This window comes from Rhinolophus sinicus, linkage group LG16 (genome assembly GCF_036562045.2).
Source record: "Rhinolophus sinicus isolate RSC01 linkage group LG16, ASM3656204v1, whole genome shotgun sequence".
Lineage (NCBI taxonomy): Eukaryota > Metazoa > Chordata > Mammalia > Chiroptera > Rhinolophidae > Rhinolophus > Rhinolophus sinicus.
This window is the reverse complement of record NC_133765.1, coordinates 23,771,797-23,789,636: the sequence shown is the minus strand read 5'-3', so window position 1 is coordinate 23,789,636 and position 17,840 is coordinate 23,771,797. Positions and strand designations below refer to the sequence as shown.

The window sequence follows — 17,840 nt, the reverse complement described above, 5'->3', positions numbered from 1 at the left end:
AGAACAGACACCAAAACAAGAAACATGCCAAGCACACTGCTTGAATGCAATCATGGCAAAGAACCTGGACTCAAGTGAGTAAATCGGGATTCAGGTTCCACTAGGCACGATGGTGCAATGATTAGAGACTTGCACTCTAATGCTGAGCTGTCTGGGCTCAAATGCCTGCAGAGTCACACATGACCTTGGGCAGATCACTCACCATCTCCAAATCAGTTCTGTCAGCGGTGCCTCCATGACAGCACCTAAGAGCCCCAGGCAGCTCACAAGACATGTGCTAGCCCCAGGTAACTTCTCTCACTCTGTGACTTGCTTTTCCCCCATGTTTTACTCTCAGTCAATCACCCAGAGTCGCATATACAAGTCTCATATACAGGACGCTTCTCAACCCTCTCTGCTCCTGCAGTGCCTTCTACCTGTAGTGTCATTCCATCACCTCACCTAGTTAGGTCCTACTTATCTAAGACTCTTCCCAGTGCCATCCCAGCATGAGCTGGACGACGCCCCGCTGTGCCTTCATAACACCTTTTTTAAAAGTAGAGAACAAAACATACCTCTCTCATTGTATGTTTTACTAAAATTACCTCTTTGCAGTCAGAAAAGCTGGGTTCATCTCCTCACTCTGCCACTTATTGCTAGCCAGGTGACCTTGGGCAAACTACTCAGTTTCATCATCTGTAAAATGGGAATCATAATACTACACACCTCATAGCTTCGTCATAAAGACTAAATGTGCTAATAGCCATAGAGTTTAGATGAGTGTCTGACACTTAGCCCTCTGTAAATGTAAGCTATTACCACTGTTATCAGGGCAATAATAATAATAATAATTACAAGGTCTGTTTTTAAGAGGCTGTTACAGGAGTTAAATGCAATGACATGTGACAAAGGACCTGGCACAATGCTTAGTCCTCAGCTCAGTTCAGCAGGTGAGAATATGAAAAAAAAAATTAGACACATACAAAAACACACGGTGCCAAAAACACATATACACATTTTAAGAAAGGAAAAAAAACTATTAAAATTGTAATACTCAATATATACCAATAACAAAAGATGAATACAAGTCATGTGTTTACCCTTTTTTGGCACCTCTTGTATGTGTGTGTGTGTGTGTGTGTGTGTGTGTGTGTGTGTGTGTATATAGCCTCTGAGAACAAAGAGGCTATTTTTGTTAATTTTTCAAAGAATTGAAACTGGTGGTAGAGAAATAATAATACAAAATCTAAAGGAGTACATTCTAGGTCATCAGACAATATACATGATCCTTTATATTTGTATAGCACTTGACAGAGTACAAGGTGCTTTCTGATACATTATCACATCTGATTTTTGTTTTATCTCAACATGGAGGATAGGTGTGTGTGTGTGTGTGTGTGTGTGTGTGTGTGTGTGTGTGCGTGTGTTTAACCTCTTCTTTTATAGATAAGGAAATTCAGGTTCAGAGAGGTGACATGACTCAGCCAGTTCCCCCCACCAGGAAGTGGCGAGCTAGGGTTTAAAAGCCTGGGCCACCTCGTTCTAAATGTCACATTCTTTCTAGAATATCTCAGGGCATCCTGAGCATCGCAGGAAATGGTTGCACTTGGTACAGAGACACAGATATCCAGTTCTGTAGAGACTGAGTCCCAGGGGTGAGGCACCTGTGCCCCATTTTCTTTAAAACTCCCCATCTGATCATTGGTGCCATTTCCCCCCTTTGGTCCCCTGAAGAGGAGGGGGGCTGTTAGGTTATTTCAGAGATGCTAATTCAGTGTTGTTTAGGTGAGCACTCTATTTCTAGGGGAGACAGCAGGCTGTTGGGGTTTCATGTTGAGCCTCGCCTGGTTTTTCTCAGTCTGTATTGTTGGCTGCTAACAGTTGTCAGCCCCTGGTGCTAAGTTTGGGGTGTAGTTTCTTCAGGAGCCACTTGACAAGTGTTTGCCCGGAGTGCAGTACCTGCAAATTCAGAATTCTGGGGGGAGGAATGTGCTCACCTCTGGGTCAGGTCCCTCTGTAGAAAAATGACCTCATCAGCCTGTCCTTAAACTGGCAAAGAGGACCATCTCAGGGGACAGAAAAGCTGGATTTAGACCTTCAAAAGCATTACAGCTATTTTTAATACTATTTATTGATGTGTAATATACACACAGAGAAGCACACCATGTCCCATCTCGCAGCTCAACAAATTTTCATAAATTCATAAAACCAGAACCCAGATTAATAACATTAATAACCCCCCAGAAGTCCCCCTCCTGCCCTATCCAGACACTGTCCCCCTTGGGTAACTGCTGTCCCGACTTCTATAAGCAGAGGACCTCACCTGACATGTAGGCTCTTGCAAGGTGAGGGGAGGCCATACTGGTGACTTTGGTGCAAAAGATGAGACAGAATGACTTTGGATCCTTACCAGCTGTGATAACAGTAATGACAGCAGCTCGTATTTGTTGTGCCTTTGCTATGAGTCAGGCATTAAGCTAAGTATGCATTTAATTTTCACAGCAGCCCTGTGTGCTTGATGCCATTCCCATTTTGCAGATGAGCAAACTGAGGCTCAGGGAGGAGAAGGGTTTTGCCCAACGTCACACAGTGAGTGGCAAAAATGGGATTTAAACCCAAGGAGGTCCCAGAGAACTTGGACCCTGGCCACTGCTTTGCCCTCTTAGCTCACGAGGCCTTCCTTTGGCTTCCAGATTGGTCATCGGGACTTTGACGTGGAGAAGCGTCTTCGGAGGGACCTCAGAAGGACTCATGCGCTACTGTCAGACGTGCAGCTCCTTCTGGGGACCATGGAGGATGGCAAAGCATCGGTGAGCCAGGAGGAGCTAGAGAAAGTGCACAGCCAGGTAGGTGTCTCGGAGTTCCCTCAGAATCGGGCTGGGGAGGGCGCTGTAGCCAACCGGGGAAGAATGGCTCTCCCTCCCGGGATGTGCGTGGCTGTGGTGCCGACCTGAGATGGGGAATGTTACCAGGGCTGGTGGGTCACGTGAAGGTGGTAGATGATGGGAAAGGTTTAGAAATGACTGAGGAGTCCTGGTCCCTTGTTCAGGGCTGAGGCAGAATGTATCTTGAGGGCTTGGGCAGTTCAGGGCCCTGGGGCAGAATGGCTGAGCGCAACGCGTCCTTGATTCGTAGGTGCCTGCAGTCGTTCGTGCGTGCGCGCGCACGTGTGTGCGTGCACGTGCATGTGTGCATTGACCATGAGGGCTGGGTATGAAACTAATAGTAATAGAGCTAATAATGCAAAGCCTATTTCTAACAACGACAATGACAAATGATAGCTGCCTGGAATGCTACTGGTATTGATCATGAGATGATGTCCATCACCTTTTGGAGCCTCCCCCCATGTCATATGTTGCACCGAATTCTCAGGAGAGCTGAGGGAGATGAGGCTCGTCATTTCCATTTCACAAGTGAGGTGACCCTCCCAAAGTCACACAGCTAGAAAGGGGCAGAGCCAGGCCTCACCATCCCTGGCTGCCTCAGAGGAGGACTAGAACAGCCGGTTGGAGGGCAGATGGGAGGCGAGGAGATGCCAGAGCCGGGGACGGGGACAGCACATCGGGAAATGTGCTGGTGGGAGCCGTGCCAGGTGCAGACAGTGTGGCCCAGGGTGGCAGCTGTTGAGAGGTGTCAGGGAGGCAGATCCATTAGGGTAGTGGGAGACGACCCTAAGGGAAAGGTTTCAGAGCAGAATGATGGAGCAGGAACTCGGGGTTTGGGAGGCTCAGAGCCCTCCTGGGGGTGTTGTGCCCATGTATTTGGTGTTACCCCAAAGTCACACACCTCCCTCAGACAAACCATCGGTGCTGAATCCAGGTGTGGGGAGAGGGAAGTCATTTCCTGCTCCCTTTACCACCTCACCTTCTCGGAATGTTGTTGTCCCTTCCTCCTCCTTCTCTGGCCTTCTATTATGTGGCTTCAGCCATGCCACGTGACCAGGGTTTTTTAAATCTTCACAGAATATCCTCAGAAACTCAGATGGTAATCTGTACTTTTTGGACTGGCTCCTGAACAAAAGTATACACTTCTTTGAGGACAGGGCTATGTTTTATTCATCTCTAATGATGCCCATCCAGTCTAGTTCACATAATAAGTAATGAATAAAAATGCCTTCCTGTCAAATTCAAATGACTCATCCACCTCTTTTGACAAATGAGGAAACCAGGGAACAGAGAGGATAAAGGATTTGCTGGAGGTCACATAGCCAGTTAAAAGCAGAGCCAGGCCTCCAACCTTCGTTCCCTGACTCCAAACCCAGTGCTCTTCTCTCTTCCTTCTGGAGAAGCTCGTGACTGTCCGCAGGTCCCCAGGAAGGCAGAGGGAGGCAGCAGAGTCCAGCTCCAGGCGCTAGAAACCAGATCCAGAGCTCTTACTGCTTCCCTTCTCTGGTGCCAGTTTCCCATCTGTTAAATGAAGGGTTTCAGAGATTATTAGCTAAAGTACAAAACCTTTTTTGAAAAATTAAATTCCAGACTTTATTTCACCAGTTTGTCCATTAATGTCATTTTCCTTCGCAGGATCCAACCCAGGGCACTACACAGCATTTAGTTGTTCTGCCTGCCCAGTCTTCTCTGGTCTGGACCAGTTTCTTAGTCTTACCTTGTTTTTCATGACCTTGACAGTTTTGAGGAGTCCTGGCCAGGTATCCTGTGCAAGGTCTCCCAGCTGGATGTGTCTGATGTTTTTCTCATGACTAGACCAGGTTTGTGTGTTTGGGGTAAGAACACACCAGATGTGTAGTGCTGTCAAAACAGAAGACACCCAAGGGGCCTTCCTTTGGATGATTCTACAATTCTTAGCAGTTTCCTTCATCAGGTCACCCTCCTCTAGGGTGACCACCCATCCTGGCTTGTCCCGGACTGTCCTGGTTTTAGTTCCAAGTCCCGAGCAAGCCCGCAGCCCCAGGCAAATCAGGGCAGTTGCTCACTCTATTCTTCCTGTCTGTTTGGCCAACCGGGTGGGTGGTAGACCCTGAGCCTCTTGATTCGCCTCAGGTGGGCAGAGATGTCCATGTTCTCAGCCAGGGGCCAGACATCCAGAGCTCATGCATCCCCCTTAGCAGCGGCTGTGTGCTCTGCCTGTCTCCCACCAGAATAGTCCCCCAGCCACAGCATCCAAACCTGCTCCTTCCCCACAGGTGAATGTTCTTAAAAAGGAACCATGGTGGTTTTGTTTCTTTTTCTTTTTTCCTTTTCTTAGTATTCATAAGAAATCTCCCTCTGCTGGGTTAAAATGTGTGTTCTTGGAAAATAGTGGTATTTAATGAAGGCGCCTTGAGCTGAATCAAAGAGCTTCATTCTTCTGAAAGTCCTTCTTCCCCGTCTCTGCATCCGGCTCCTATCAAAGGGAATCCACAGCCTTGGCTTTCTGTTGCTGTTGTCATGGAAATTGTTATAAGGATGAGAGCGCGTGGACCAGAGGTCAGGATACAGTTGCTTTGGTTCCCAGCACACGTGTCCCAAATGTCGGAGTCAGAGCTAATCAAATAAAGCAGCGATGACATTGGGCATTGCCGCATCTCCTCTACGACGATGTATGGTATTTGTTCTTTACCTGAAGGCTCCAGGGACAGAGGCAGGGAGAGCAGACAGGAGGGGGGAGGGAGAGAGAGCGAACTTTGCCAATGGTTGAATCTTAAGTGCTGGGTATGGTGAACAATTTCATTCATTCAATTCTTCGCTCATTCATTCAGTCATTCATTCAGTAGTTATGTAGTGCCTACGATGTGTGTGCCAGACGATGCGATAGATACGGGCATATAATGGTTAGTAAAACAAGCGTGACACCCTCCCTCATGAAACTTACACTGGCGGTCGGCTCAATTACCCTGAGAGAAGGAGAAGCAGGCAGAGACCAGAACGTGCAGGGCCTGGAAGGTCTCGGTTTTATTCCAAAGGTGATGGGAAGCTATTGGAAAGTTCTGAGTGGAGTATAACATAATCCAATTCACATTTTAGAGGATCACTCTTCTGTGTGGAGAATGAATTGAAGAAGGGATGAGTGGCTGCCATTAGGAGGCTAGTGGACCCTGCTAGGCTGGAGGAAATGGTCTCCTGAGTGAAGTAGTAATGGAGATGGCCACAGGGACAAACGTGGGATGGTTTGAAGTTGATGGGACTTGCAGAGGGTCTGGGGGCAGCAATGAGTTCATTATAAATAATCCTCCCATAACCCTAGCAGGTGGATATTTCTATTTTTGACCCACTTGACTACTAAGGAAACAGGCTCTGAGATGTTGAGTAATTTACCCAAGGGCACCTAGCAGTACATGTCTGAAAGCTGTGAATACCAGTGGTTTTGGACCCGTGCAACTTGGTTTGCCTAATAGGTGTCTTGTTAACATTTGTCAAGCATCTACTATGTACCAGGCTTTTCCTTGGTGGCTTGGGGTCCCCAAACTTGACTGTACATGAGATAACATAAGCACCATTTAAAAATCACAGGTTTTTGGACCCCATCCCCAGATGGTCTTTTGTTGTTAAATCTGAGTTGGAACCCAGGATCTACATTTTTAAACAATCACATCAGGGGATTCTGATGCTGCTCGTAGGACCAGTATATGGAATCAGAGGCCTTATTTATCTCTCAAAACACCCCTGTTTTAAGTTCAGATGAGAAAACTCACGGTGAGGTTTTATTTGTGTGACAGATCTTAGTTCAGCTGATTTTTAAAATTAATTTTAAGTCAAGAGAGCTGGACCTGGTGCTTGCTAATTTTGTGACCTTCAACAAGTGATGTGACCTCCCTGAGCCCTTTTCCTAAAGCAGAGCCGTGTCATCACTCACTGTCCCAAGTGCTTGTAGGGGCTGATGAGGTCACGCCAGCAAGGGCTTCAGAAATTGCTCCCTACCTGCGGTGCCAGATAACCTGGAGAGAGGTTGACTCCATCAGGGCACAGATGAGAGGATGTGTTTGAATGCACCTATTAGAGAATTGCAGGCATTCAGCAAATATTGATTTGGTCTCCACTGTGGGATGGATTGGAGGCCAGACTACAGGGATAGGAGGAGATAAGGTCCCTGCTCTCGAGAGGCAACCCTTGGAGAAGACTATTGCCAAGCAGGGTGATGAGCTCTTTATTGGCGAAGTGCAGGGGTTCAGCTAAAGAGGGTGCCCTTACTTTAGCTGTGGGAGAGGAGCTGGTGGCTTCAGCTGTCTCTTGAAAGATGGAAATGAATCGCTGGTTAGGTAAGATGTCATTCTAGGAGGAAGCAAACAGAGAGGATGAAGGGCAGAGGCCCGTGGAACGGGAAGCATATTGTATGTTGCATAAAGTGCCTGGGGTAACAGCGGAGAGTGTACTGTCGGTAATTGAGGCTGAAGCCAGCCCTGAGTGGTTGAGTGGGCCTGGCTAAGCAGTTTGGGCTCCATCGCACGGGTAATAGGGAGCCACAGTGAGCTCCTGGGCAGAGAAGGGCATGGTCAGAGCACTTGTAAGAAATGGCAGTGCTTCAGGTCCAGCTGAAGCACTGATGGGCAGGACGCCAGGCTCACCCAGAGGCAGGGGAGGGTCCCTAAGACAGAGCCCCTTCCCGCGTCCCTGTATTCTGCCCACATGGCAGGGTGCCATTGCCCCACTATCTAGAATCCTGAGAAAACGTTTTGGCTCTTTCTGTCCAGTTTCCCTCCAGTGGGATCCTTGGCTTGGTCTCAGTTAACCCCTGAGGTTTAAGACCCTGATGATAAAACACAGAAGACTCGTGGAACAAGGTAGAAGAAACACACCTCTTTGGGTTCACATCCTGCCTTGGCTACCTAATACGCTATATCGTTTTGGCAAGTCACTCTGCCTTTGAGTCTCCTTTTTCTCACCTCAAAAGGGAGCTTGATATTCCCAGCTTATTGGGCTGATAGAAAGAACCCTAGACCATGCATTTGAAACAGTTCTCTACATTGAAAACTATAAGACAATGATTTTAACATGTAGCGTTTCCCACTGGCTCCCTTGACCCACACACTGCGGTCGGCTGTTGGAAGACTTTGGTTTCTAGGCACACGATTTTACAAGACTTGGTGAAACAGGTAGATGCAGCAATGTGTGGGGTTATCTAATGACACCTGTTCTTTAGGAGCCAATTACTAATTAATTCCCATGGAATGATTCCACTAGAAACAAACTAATCTGGAGACAGAAGCAATTCCAACAACCAAGATACATAATTGAGATAATCGCTGTGCATAAATAACATCTGTGAGTAGCAGATGCTGGCACCTGGCCCCGAGGAGAAAATGGAAGACGATACCTGCTCCAGGGCAGTGGTTGCTTTCTCTCTCTCTCTCTCTCTCTCTCTCTCTCTCTCTCTCTTTAAATTTGATTCATGCCTTTGACCTTTGTCTCCTCCCCAAGGGAAATGTTATTTGATTTTTGTTAAATAGAGAAGAATTTGCACTGAACTCTTTAGTTGTTTAATTAATTCAGGCTGGGGGGCTGTATTCACCCCTTCCTGCTGAGAACGAAGCTGTCACCAAGTCTCAATCACTGTTCCCCCTAAATAGCTCTGAAATCCACCTCCTCCCCTCTCTCCCCATTCTTATTACACACCACCTGTATCTCTCATTTGGCGTTCTCTCAAGTCTGCTGGCCTCTGGTCTTGTCCAACCAATCTTTCTGCCACCTGATCTTTGGGGACAGAATTTTAAGATTTAAATACAATCTTGGCTCTTTGTGTTTAAGATCTATCAGTGGCTTCTTCCCATTGCCTTCAGAATATAGTCCAGGTTCCCCAACTTGACCTTTAAGGACTGATAGCTTCTACCCTCCCATCACCCCTGATCAGCAACTTAGAACAGCTTTGGGTCCCCCACACCTGCTTTCACCTTTCCACCTTTGCCCAAGCTGTGCCCTCTGCTGGACTCTTCTCCCCTCTGAAACTCATCACCTAATGAACATTGATCCTCTGACCTTGGGACTGGGCATTGTCTCTGGGAGCCATCTCTGACCCCCAGGGGCTGGGTGGAGGCCCCAACTCTCTTCTGTAAAGATGTCATGGGTTTACCCCTAAGATAGCACATACCATTCTATCAAAATTACCTCTTTGCTTGTCTCCCTCTTTCCCTTCCAAAGCCTTAACAGCAGGGACTGGAATAAGTCAACATATTAAAAAACTGGTCCAAAATCACAAAGGTGGTAAGAGGTCAAGTTGGGATGAGACCCCGGGGTCTGACTTCAACACCTAGGAGTATAATAACCACTACTCTGAACCCCCAGTGTACCTCGTGTGGACCCGCTTCCGTCTCTGGGCTCTCACATCCCTTCTGGAAGCCCCGAGTGCTCCTGAAGGCCCTTCCACTGGGGGAATCCTGGCTCAGCTACAGTGTTCACTCAGGTGGGCCCATTAAGCCTGGTGTGTCTTCTATACAATGAACTCACAAGGATGGCTAGGTAATAGTCTGAGGGCTCTCCCCCCCATTAATGCACGGAAGACTGATAACTTGATTCATCCCCAGTGCCTTTAATCGAGACGTTTGTCACCAGGTGTCATCCATGCTTCTATGAGACATTGAAAATAATGAATAAGCTCTGGGAAGATGACCCTGATGGGAGTCTTTTGTGTGAGTATTTTTGGAACGCTTCTCCCTAGCCAGGAGCCGCAGGACAGGTGGCCTGGCTGTTTTATTTAAAGAGACTTTTTTTTAAAATAAAGATTAGGTGGAGTGAATTGATTCAATATTAACATAACCTCCTGTTAGAGGAGATAAAGACTGAGTTGTAATTGGTTAAAAACATGGTTATCACGGGCCTGCTCACCCCACAAATATTGACACTTCCAACGCTGTGATAAATGAAGTGAGAAAAGGCTGGTTTCATCTATGCATCTCCCCAGAAGGACCTGTTCCTGATGAGCTATGGAGGGCCAGGCCCCCGGAGCAGCTCAGCCAGCCAGCGACAGCATAATAACCATCGTAACAACAATGATATTGATGGTGATAGCCATTGTTTACACGGAGCCAGGCAAGGGCGATCACTTAGATGTCAGGACCTACTTTTATCCCCCCAAACCCACTTGAATGGAGTGAATTCCATGACAGCCGGTGCCTTTTCAGTTTGGGGGTCAGAATGGAGGAGTGTGTCTGCACACAGGAAGTGCTCAGTGAATGTGTAGTGGATACGCCTGACTCTCCATAGGGAGGGAGAAGCTAGTGTCGTGCAGGGTGTCACGTGGGGTCTCCTGTCCCGCTCCCCACATAAGAACGCAGGATATGGTGAGGCCAAAAAGGAACACCCACGGAGCCATAGATAGAGGAGTCACCACTATAGTCTCGCTGGCGGCTGGGTTGGAGACACAGGAAGCAGAAGCCATACGATCCGCAACCCACCGTCCATTTGTATCTGCCAACCAACCTCACTTGCTAGCTGCAATCCGCCCTGATAACTGCAATCTGCTCTTGCCAGCTCAGCCCCCATCTTCTTGCTAGACCCCCATTTACTGCTAACATAGCCATGGCAGGTACATTAGTGGCCAATGGCTCACTGGCTACAGCTGACAGCCAACTAGCCACAGCTGATGGCCATCCAACCACAGTTGATCGCCATTTACTACCTGAGCCAGCACCTTTCCACATGAGACGAGAGCCTGGAAACTGCACTCGTGGCTCTGTCCCCACACTAGTATTACATCCGTTTTATGCAGGAGGAAGCTCAGCATATAGGAAACTCGCCCAAAACCACAGAATTTGGGGGGAAGTGGGATTTTTAAAAATAATTTAATTTGAATTTCAAACTTACAGAAAAGTTGCAAGAATAGTCAACAGATTCTTATATAGGCTTCTCCTAGATTCATCAATTTTTAACATAGTACCTCATTTGCATTATCATTCTCTCTCTGAATTACTTTTTCTGAATTATTTGGAAACAAGTTACAGACACGATGTTCCTTTATCCTAATCAAAATCAGAAAATGTAACATTAACAAAAATACTGATTTCTAATCCAGGGCTCAGCTAACTATGGCCTACAGGCCAAATCTAGCCCACTTCCTGGTTTTTGTTGTTTAGTTTGCTTTTTTATTACAGCTAAGAATGCTTTTCACATTTTTAAATGGCTACATTTAAAGTGGTTAGATAAGTACCTCCATATATCCGTCCATTTTGCCTCCTGGCCCACCCTAATCCAGTATGACCTCATCTTAATTTATATCCTCATTACGTGACACTACATTATCTTACAAAGCTTGAAATATTTACTATCTGGCCATTGAACAAAAAGCTTAGGGACCCCATATCTTATCTGCTGACTGTTCAAATTTTGTCCCATTCATGTTCTTTATAATAATTTTTGTCCCTGTTCAGGATCGAACCTGGGAGACAAAACTGCTTGCATTCCGTTTTTATAATGCCAGAGATCCTTGGTCTTTCTATTTGACGACGCTGGCATTTTTGGAGAGTCCAGGCCAGTTATGGTATAGAATGTTCCTCCATTTGGGCCAACTGGAATTTGAACCCCTGTGTTTTTCACTTCAGAGCCTTTTGGGTTTGTGCAGGTCTGAGGGTGTTCCCAGGACCCAGGAGTTCCAATTTTACAACCAGAAAAGTCTCAAGCAAACAGGGATGAACTGGTCATCCTAGATCCGTGGTCCCAAGGACTGTCATCCAGGGAAGAGGAAAGGGTCCGCCCCCTGCCCTTTCAGTAAGTAAGGCTAGTTCTCAAAACTAGAGGGAGGGGAGAGGGCGATGAACCAGACGCCAATCTAAGAGCCTTTACTTGGTTGCTCATGTTTAGTTTTAGATGAGTTGTCACCATCAGCATGTCCTGGCCTTGTGTCTTGCTTTTCTGGACCCTCATTGGGGTCTTCTGGGAAATCGGAAGTACCACTCTCTTCGGCAGCTCGGTGCTTCTCCAGTTTAGCAATCAATTCTCTGGCTGGCCTGAAGACGCCATTGGTCGGCTGGTCACAGACATAGCAGCGTGGGGTGGTGCCGAAATGCTGCAGCGCACAGCTCTCGCAGAAGTAATGCCTGCACTTGGTCACAACCGGGTTTTGAAAGGTCTGGCGACAGATCAAACACTTGAATGGTATTTCCTCCTCCTTCCTTCCCGGAACTTCATAGTTTTCGTTGTCACTGACACCATAGCGACCCTCATCTAGCTCACGTTCAATCTGCCACCCATGCTTGTAATCCGAACGGTCATGGAGGAATTTACAGCTGTCTCCAAACCCGCAAAAGCCAGTCTCCTTGTAGTCTTTACAAATGTCAGGCTGGTAATCCCAGCGCACGGTGGCACGTAGATGCTTGGGAGCCCGGAGCGGGCCCTTGCGCACCATCGCGGAGGAAGCACTGCCCATAGACGTATCCTTGGGCTTCATGTATTTTGGATAGTTATTGATTCCCCGATAGATCTTGTCATCTGCCTTGCCCCTCACCTCCTCCTGGATCTTCTGGCTGCACTCAAAATTGGCTTGTGCGTCACGCTCCTTCTCCGTGTCCAGCTCGTAGCCCGCAGTCGCCCCCATATCCTCTGGGCCCACGGGTTTCGTGGAGTGGGTGGATCTGTAGACCACACGGAGACTCTCGGGCTCATGATCTCCCTCCGCCTTGGGTTTCCCACGGCTGTGGGTCTTCTGTATCATGGGATTGGGAGACGCCCGCTTCATTGCCGGGCGAACCACAGCGCCCCCTTCCTCGCCGCTGCTGCTGCTGCTGCTGTCTGCGGGCTCTGCATCGCAGACCCGGCGCTTCCTGCGGCCTGCAGCCCCTTTGCGCCCAGGCTTTTTGAACAGGAAGGTGCACACCTGGTCTGTCGCCTTTCCGGGAGAAAGTTGCCCTGCCATTTTCGAGTCCCGAGCTCTAAAACGGCTGCGGCGTTCTGCGCCACGCGGGGTCGCTTCACGTCCCTGCGCGTGCTCTCTGCGGAGCTGCGGAGAGAACTGTGGGCGCGTTCGGACGCGAGAGCGCAAGCGTCCGTGCCTGGCTTTTCTTGCTGCATTTATGCGTGCGCGAGTTATTGATAATTGTTATATGCAGTAGTTGGTTCATTCCCCTGGCCATTTTATGAGACTCTACCGCTATTGGTTCATTTTGCTGTTGATGGACATGTAAATTGCTTCTACATTTTGGTAATTATGAATAGAGCCGCTGTGAACATTTTTTACATGTTATATTATGGGGGGAGTGGGGCAGAAGGGTGTGCATTTCTGAAGGGTATATATCTAGAAGGGTGGTACCTCTGGACCATAGTACATATGTTTCTTTAATGGTAGTAGATACTGCCACATGGTTTTCCAAAGTGTCTGTAGCAGAATAAGAGAATTGAGTATAAGTCTGTCCATGAAAGAACTTCCAGCCTGTACAGGAGTCTTCTAAGAGTTTATCTGAGCTCAAATTTGAGACCATGCCTGGAAACAAAATATCAATGGGTTGAGGAAATGCTTCAGAGAATGGCAGTTTTGCTGTTCCTTTTAGGCATTTAGAATCAAAGGAGAAAGTGTAGGGAAAGTGCATGAAATCCATTGGTGGTAGATTGAGGGGGTGGGGGGTCAAAGTAAAGTGGGGCAGCTCTAGAATTGGATAAAAAGCCAAATGGAGAAACATACTTCTTGCACATTAGTGGGTAGAAGATAGTTAATAATTATCATTTGCAGCACATAGAGATGGCGTGCGGGGAACAAGGTAACAATGAGGGGTTCTGTGGTCTCGTGCTCTGGGGTCTTATGCTCTGGTGCCTGTGGTTGTGCCCTGTAGGGGTAGGAAGAGAAAATTACCCTGACATTTCAAAGGTGTGTTATCCTAGATGCAGAACAACGAACGGGACTCACCTAAGGTCAAGACTGACCTTTGGAAGTGATAGGCTTGCAATGTGTCTACCTGCCCAGTCAGGAATTTGTGATCAGTCGTGTGTGGTGACTTTTGGTCACTGAGCTTGTCAGGCCTGCCATGTGCCCCCCACCCCCACCCCCGAGCTTGTCAGTTTTATTACGCAGCCCCTTTTTTGTTCACAAGTAGAATATGAGTAGCATTGTTCTGGTTAAGTGAGAATTGTGGGAGAATTGCAGGAGGGTGGGACCATCTTCCTTGGGGGTCAGGCCAGGCCTCTCCATGCAGCCCCCTAGAGTGCAATGAGTGTCAAGTGGGGGCTTCAGGGCTTTCTTTTGTAAGGTGAGAAAGCACCAGCACGCTCCTGGTGCTTTTCAAGAGCACACACTTGCTTATCTATTTATTTATTTTTACAAAAGAAGCCCCCTGATTACAGGGAAACCTGATTAGAATGTCCTATGCCTTGATCATTCCCTGGTTGGGACTTGGTGGGACTTCCCTCGTTTATCCCAAAGTGACCTCCTTCCAGATTTGAAGAAAGGGATCTGCTCAGGGACCCGGGGTTTGCTGAACAAGCCGGCGGTCATGCTCCCTAGCCAGGTGATCTCCTCCCGCAGGGGAGTGGCCTGCACACACTGTCCCTGTCCTTAGCCAGCTCTGAACACCGCCAGTGTCTGGGTCAGAGACCTGTGCTGGGTCGGAGCCAGGGAGCAACCGGGCACTGGGGGATTCCTCAGGGGGTGTTCAGAGCTCAAGCGGGCAGCATAGGGTGGTGGGCGGCTCAGGCTGCAGACCCAGGCTGCCCACTGACTGGGCGCGTTAGTGACCCGCTGAGCTGACTTCTTGGCCTTGCTGCCCCAGTGCACGTGTGTGGAGTCTACCTTGTGGTGTGAAAGCTGAGCAAGATCCAGGGGGCCTCCCGGAGCCCACCATCTAGCGGGCAAACAGACAGGGAAGCACACGGATCCTGTGCTATTTAGGGGGAAGAATGGGGTGCTGGAGCAAGGGGGTTCTGGAATAGAATAAAAGAGGGGGACAGAAATGGGATGGGGCAGGGAGAGCCTTTTTGACTATTTTATCCTGCTTGTCTAAGTTTGGGGGTTTTTCTTTCTCTCTCTGGAGAGCATCAGTGTGATCCAAAGCTATCATCACCAGAGGAGAAGTCAAGTCAGGAAGGTAATTTTTTAAGTCTGTTCAATCAGGCAGGACCTGAGCAGTCCTTTGATCCTATAATACGAAATTAGGGAGGACTCTGAAACCCTGAAAGAAAGACGTGAAACAAGTAAAAGGAGTCTCGCTTTACTCGAAAGATGGTAAGTACATGTCTCAGGGCTTCCAAGAAAAAGCTGTGGATTTAAGAGTGATTTCAGTTCAGGTCCTGGCCCCATTCTGAATTTATTAGCTGTGTGACCTTGGCAAGTTAACCAACCTCTCTGATCTTCAGTTTCCTCATCTATACAAAATACATACTTCCTAGAGTTGTTACAGTTTAAACATTAACATATACATACTAAGCATTAATAGACAGTCGTTAAGATTATTCCTCTACTAATAACGATTATTCCTCTGAAGAGGATGGAGACAACAGATACTCAGAAAGCATTTCAATACATCAATACATGATGGCCCTCTTGCACACTGTCAGGAAAATTGTGGAATGTTTAACATATGCCCAAAGAGTTTGAGATCAAGGACACACAGAGTAACCACCATATGGTCTTAGGAAATTTCCCCTCGGGGTCACTGTCATCAAACTTCTGAGGCAGACAGACCAGGGTTGGACCTGGCCTGACATTTTTAATAGGTTTGCATTTAATAAATTTGTTTGCTATCAGGGCTGTCTATAGTTTGAGACGTTGGCAGTTCCCTCTGGGGAAAGCCTCACTGTTGGAGGTTAATTCTTCTGAGTGCCCTGATGGTATGTCAAGGCCTACAACGTGTTGAGATTAGCCCACCAAAGACACCGTTTCTTAGAACGCTTTCCCGTGGCGTTTGGGATGCAATATTTTTAAATCCTCTGAGTTGTTCAACCAGACTCAGATTCCAGGGTCTAACCAGTCCACTGAGATATCAGTGTTTCCTCTCCTCGCCTCATTCCATATGTCTAGCCAACTCATCTAGTGGCTTAATAAGTCCAAAGTAAACATTGTGCCCAGGTATTTAAAGCAGGCAGATGGCTTCACATAAGAAAGTAATGCTATTCATCGGCTTGTAGTTGCTGTATATGTGATGGGACTCTCAATTGCCCTCATACTGAATGAAAGGACGTGGGTGTTGGGGAGAGAAAGCCTGAGATGAACTCAGAAATAGAGAAAGACTTGTGTGCAGAGGGCGCTGTGTGGTGGCCCAGAAATAATTTGGAGTCTCATTGACTTGAATCTGACCTTGAGCAAGTCACTTCCCCTGCCCAGGCTGCAGTTTCCTCATTTGTAACATGATGAGGGCTGATTCCTCCTTTGCAGGGCTGTTGTGATAATGAATATCAAGTGGCGTGCACAGCGCCTGATACAGTCAATGTGGGAATCTCGTTCCCTCCCCTTCCCCTCACGACTGAACAACTGGGAAAAGGGAATATATTTAATATGGGGCAGGATCCAGACACAGAATAGGCAAACAGTAAATGATTACTATTGGATCACAGGGCTTCCAATGCAGCTACTTTGATCCAAGTTTTGCCAGAATAACATTAAGAAACACTATCACTCGTGGTCTTGAGTGTTTACTCTGTGGCTGACACTATGTGTGTGTTCTTGCTTCTAACTTAGTCACTCATACTGTAGCTGGGTTCCAGGTGACAAGAACCCAGCTCAGACTGGCTTGAGAAGAAAAAAAGGAAGTTTTTGGCCAAGATATCTGGAAAGGTCTGAGGCTAAATTGCCTTCAGGCTTGGCTAGATCTAGGTGCTCCCACCATGTCATCAAGAACATTTCTCCTGCCTCAGCAACTTTGATGTCACCTTGCATTCTTAGGCAGTCTCTTCCTTCTTGATGGGAAGAAGGCCTCCAGATGCTCCAAGCTGACCTCCTGCATCAGAAAGAGCCCACCTTGTTTTTAATCCCAGCAAAAATCTTGGTGTCAGCCATGCTGTTACCCCACAACCAACCACTGTAGCTAACAGCAAGTGGTGCTCTGATTGGCTAGGCTGAGTCAAGTGCATTGTCTCTGGGCTTGAAGGGGGAGTGTCAGCCCCATCAGACCCGGTGGACATTTGGAGGATGGGCTTTTTCTTCAGGGAAGATGGGATGCTACTATCAAAAGAAGGGAGAGTAGATGCTGTGTGATCACATCGTCAGATTTCTCCCACAGAGCATATGGGCCATGCACAACTGTGACAGAAAGAGTGCCACATAGTGGCTCAGAGGGGAACTTGGTGGTCAGACTGCCTGGGTTCATATGCCAGCTCTGCCACTTAGGACTTGTGTAACCTTTAGTAGGTCACTTGACCTCTTTACTCCTCAGTTTCCCAAACTGTAACAATAGGAATGGTTATCAACCTTACCTCAGCGCATTGTTGTAAAAGTTAAATGAGTTTACACATCAAAAGTGTTCAGAGCAGGGCCTGGGAGAGTAAGAGCTCATCTTCACAACCTATGTGTGTAGCCTCCCCTAGGCTTGTGCAGTGTGCAACTGATGTAACTGTACTCAGCAGTCCTGCTCAATGAACGTGAGCCATTATTTCCCCCATTTTGGGAGTGGAAAAAACCAAAGCTCAGAGAGGCTAAATAACCTACTCAAGGTCACAGGTTCATAAATGGAGGAGTTGGGAATGGAACTCACTTCTGTCTTACCACTGGCTCTGCTCTTAACCACCACACAACGCTGTGGGGTGTCAAATGTCCCACTTTGTGGTAGATGAGAGGTCATATTGGGAGAACGCACCCCCACCCCTAAACCCACCCCCATCCTTTGATGAAAAGTGTTCAGAGCATTGCGTGGTCCAGAGTCAGCGCTCAACTTCATAACCCATGTGCATGCCCCTCGCCCAGGCTTATACAGCGCTTCGATCCTACATGGTACTCATCTCATCCTGCCCCTGGCTTCAGGGACCTTCACTGTCCTCTCACACTCACTGAAGAGGCGTGACCTCACCAAATATCGCCACGCC

The 17,840-nt window shown here is 47.7% G+C and overlaps 2 protein-coding genes across 3 annotated transcripts in view; one reads left to right on the top strand and one right to left on the bottom strand.

Annotated features, from left to right (window-relative positions):
- The window catches only part of MYO18B (myosin XVIIIB), a 242,799-nt gene that overhangs the window by 142,967 nt on the left and 81,992 nt on the right, over positions 1–17,840 (top strand). For both annotated transcript variants that reach the window (XM_074321365.1, XM_074321364.1), the window contains one exon: positions 2,673–2,825. In XM_074321365.1, the coding sequence (XP_074177466.1) occupies positions 2,673–2,825 (153 nt within the window). The remainder of the gene's footprint in view (positions 1–2,672; positions 2,826–17,840) is intronic.
- On the bottom strand, positions 11,671–12,753 carry LOC109460315 (E3 ubiquitin-protein ligase RNF113A). The gene has a single exon (XM_019755562.2). It carries the CDS (start codon positions 12,751–12,753, stop codon positions 11,671–11,673), a length of 1,083 nt encoding a protein of 360 aa, XP_019611121.2.

Excerpts from the sequence above, each read along its gene's own strand:
- LOC109460315 (XM_019755562.2), bottom strand. The coding sequence starts at position 12,753 with ATGGCAGGGCAACTTTCTCCCGGAAAGGCGACAGACCAGGTGTGCACC.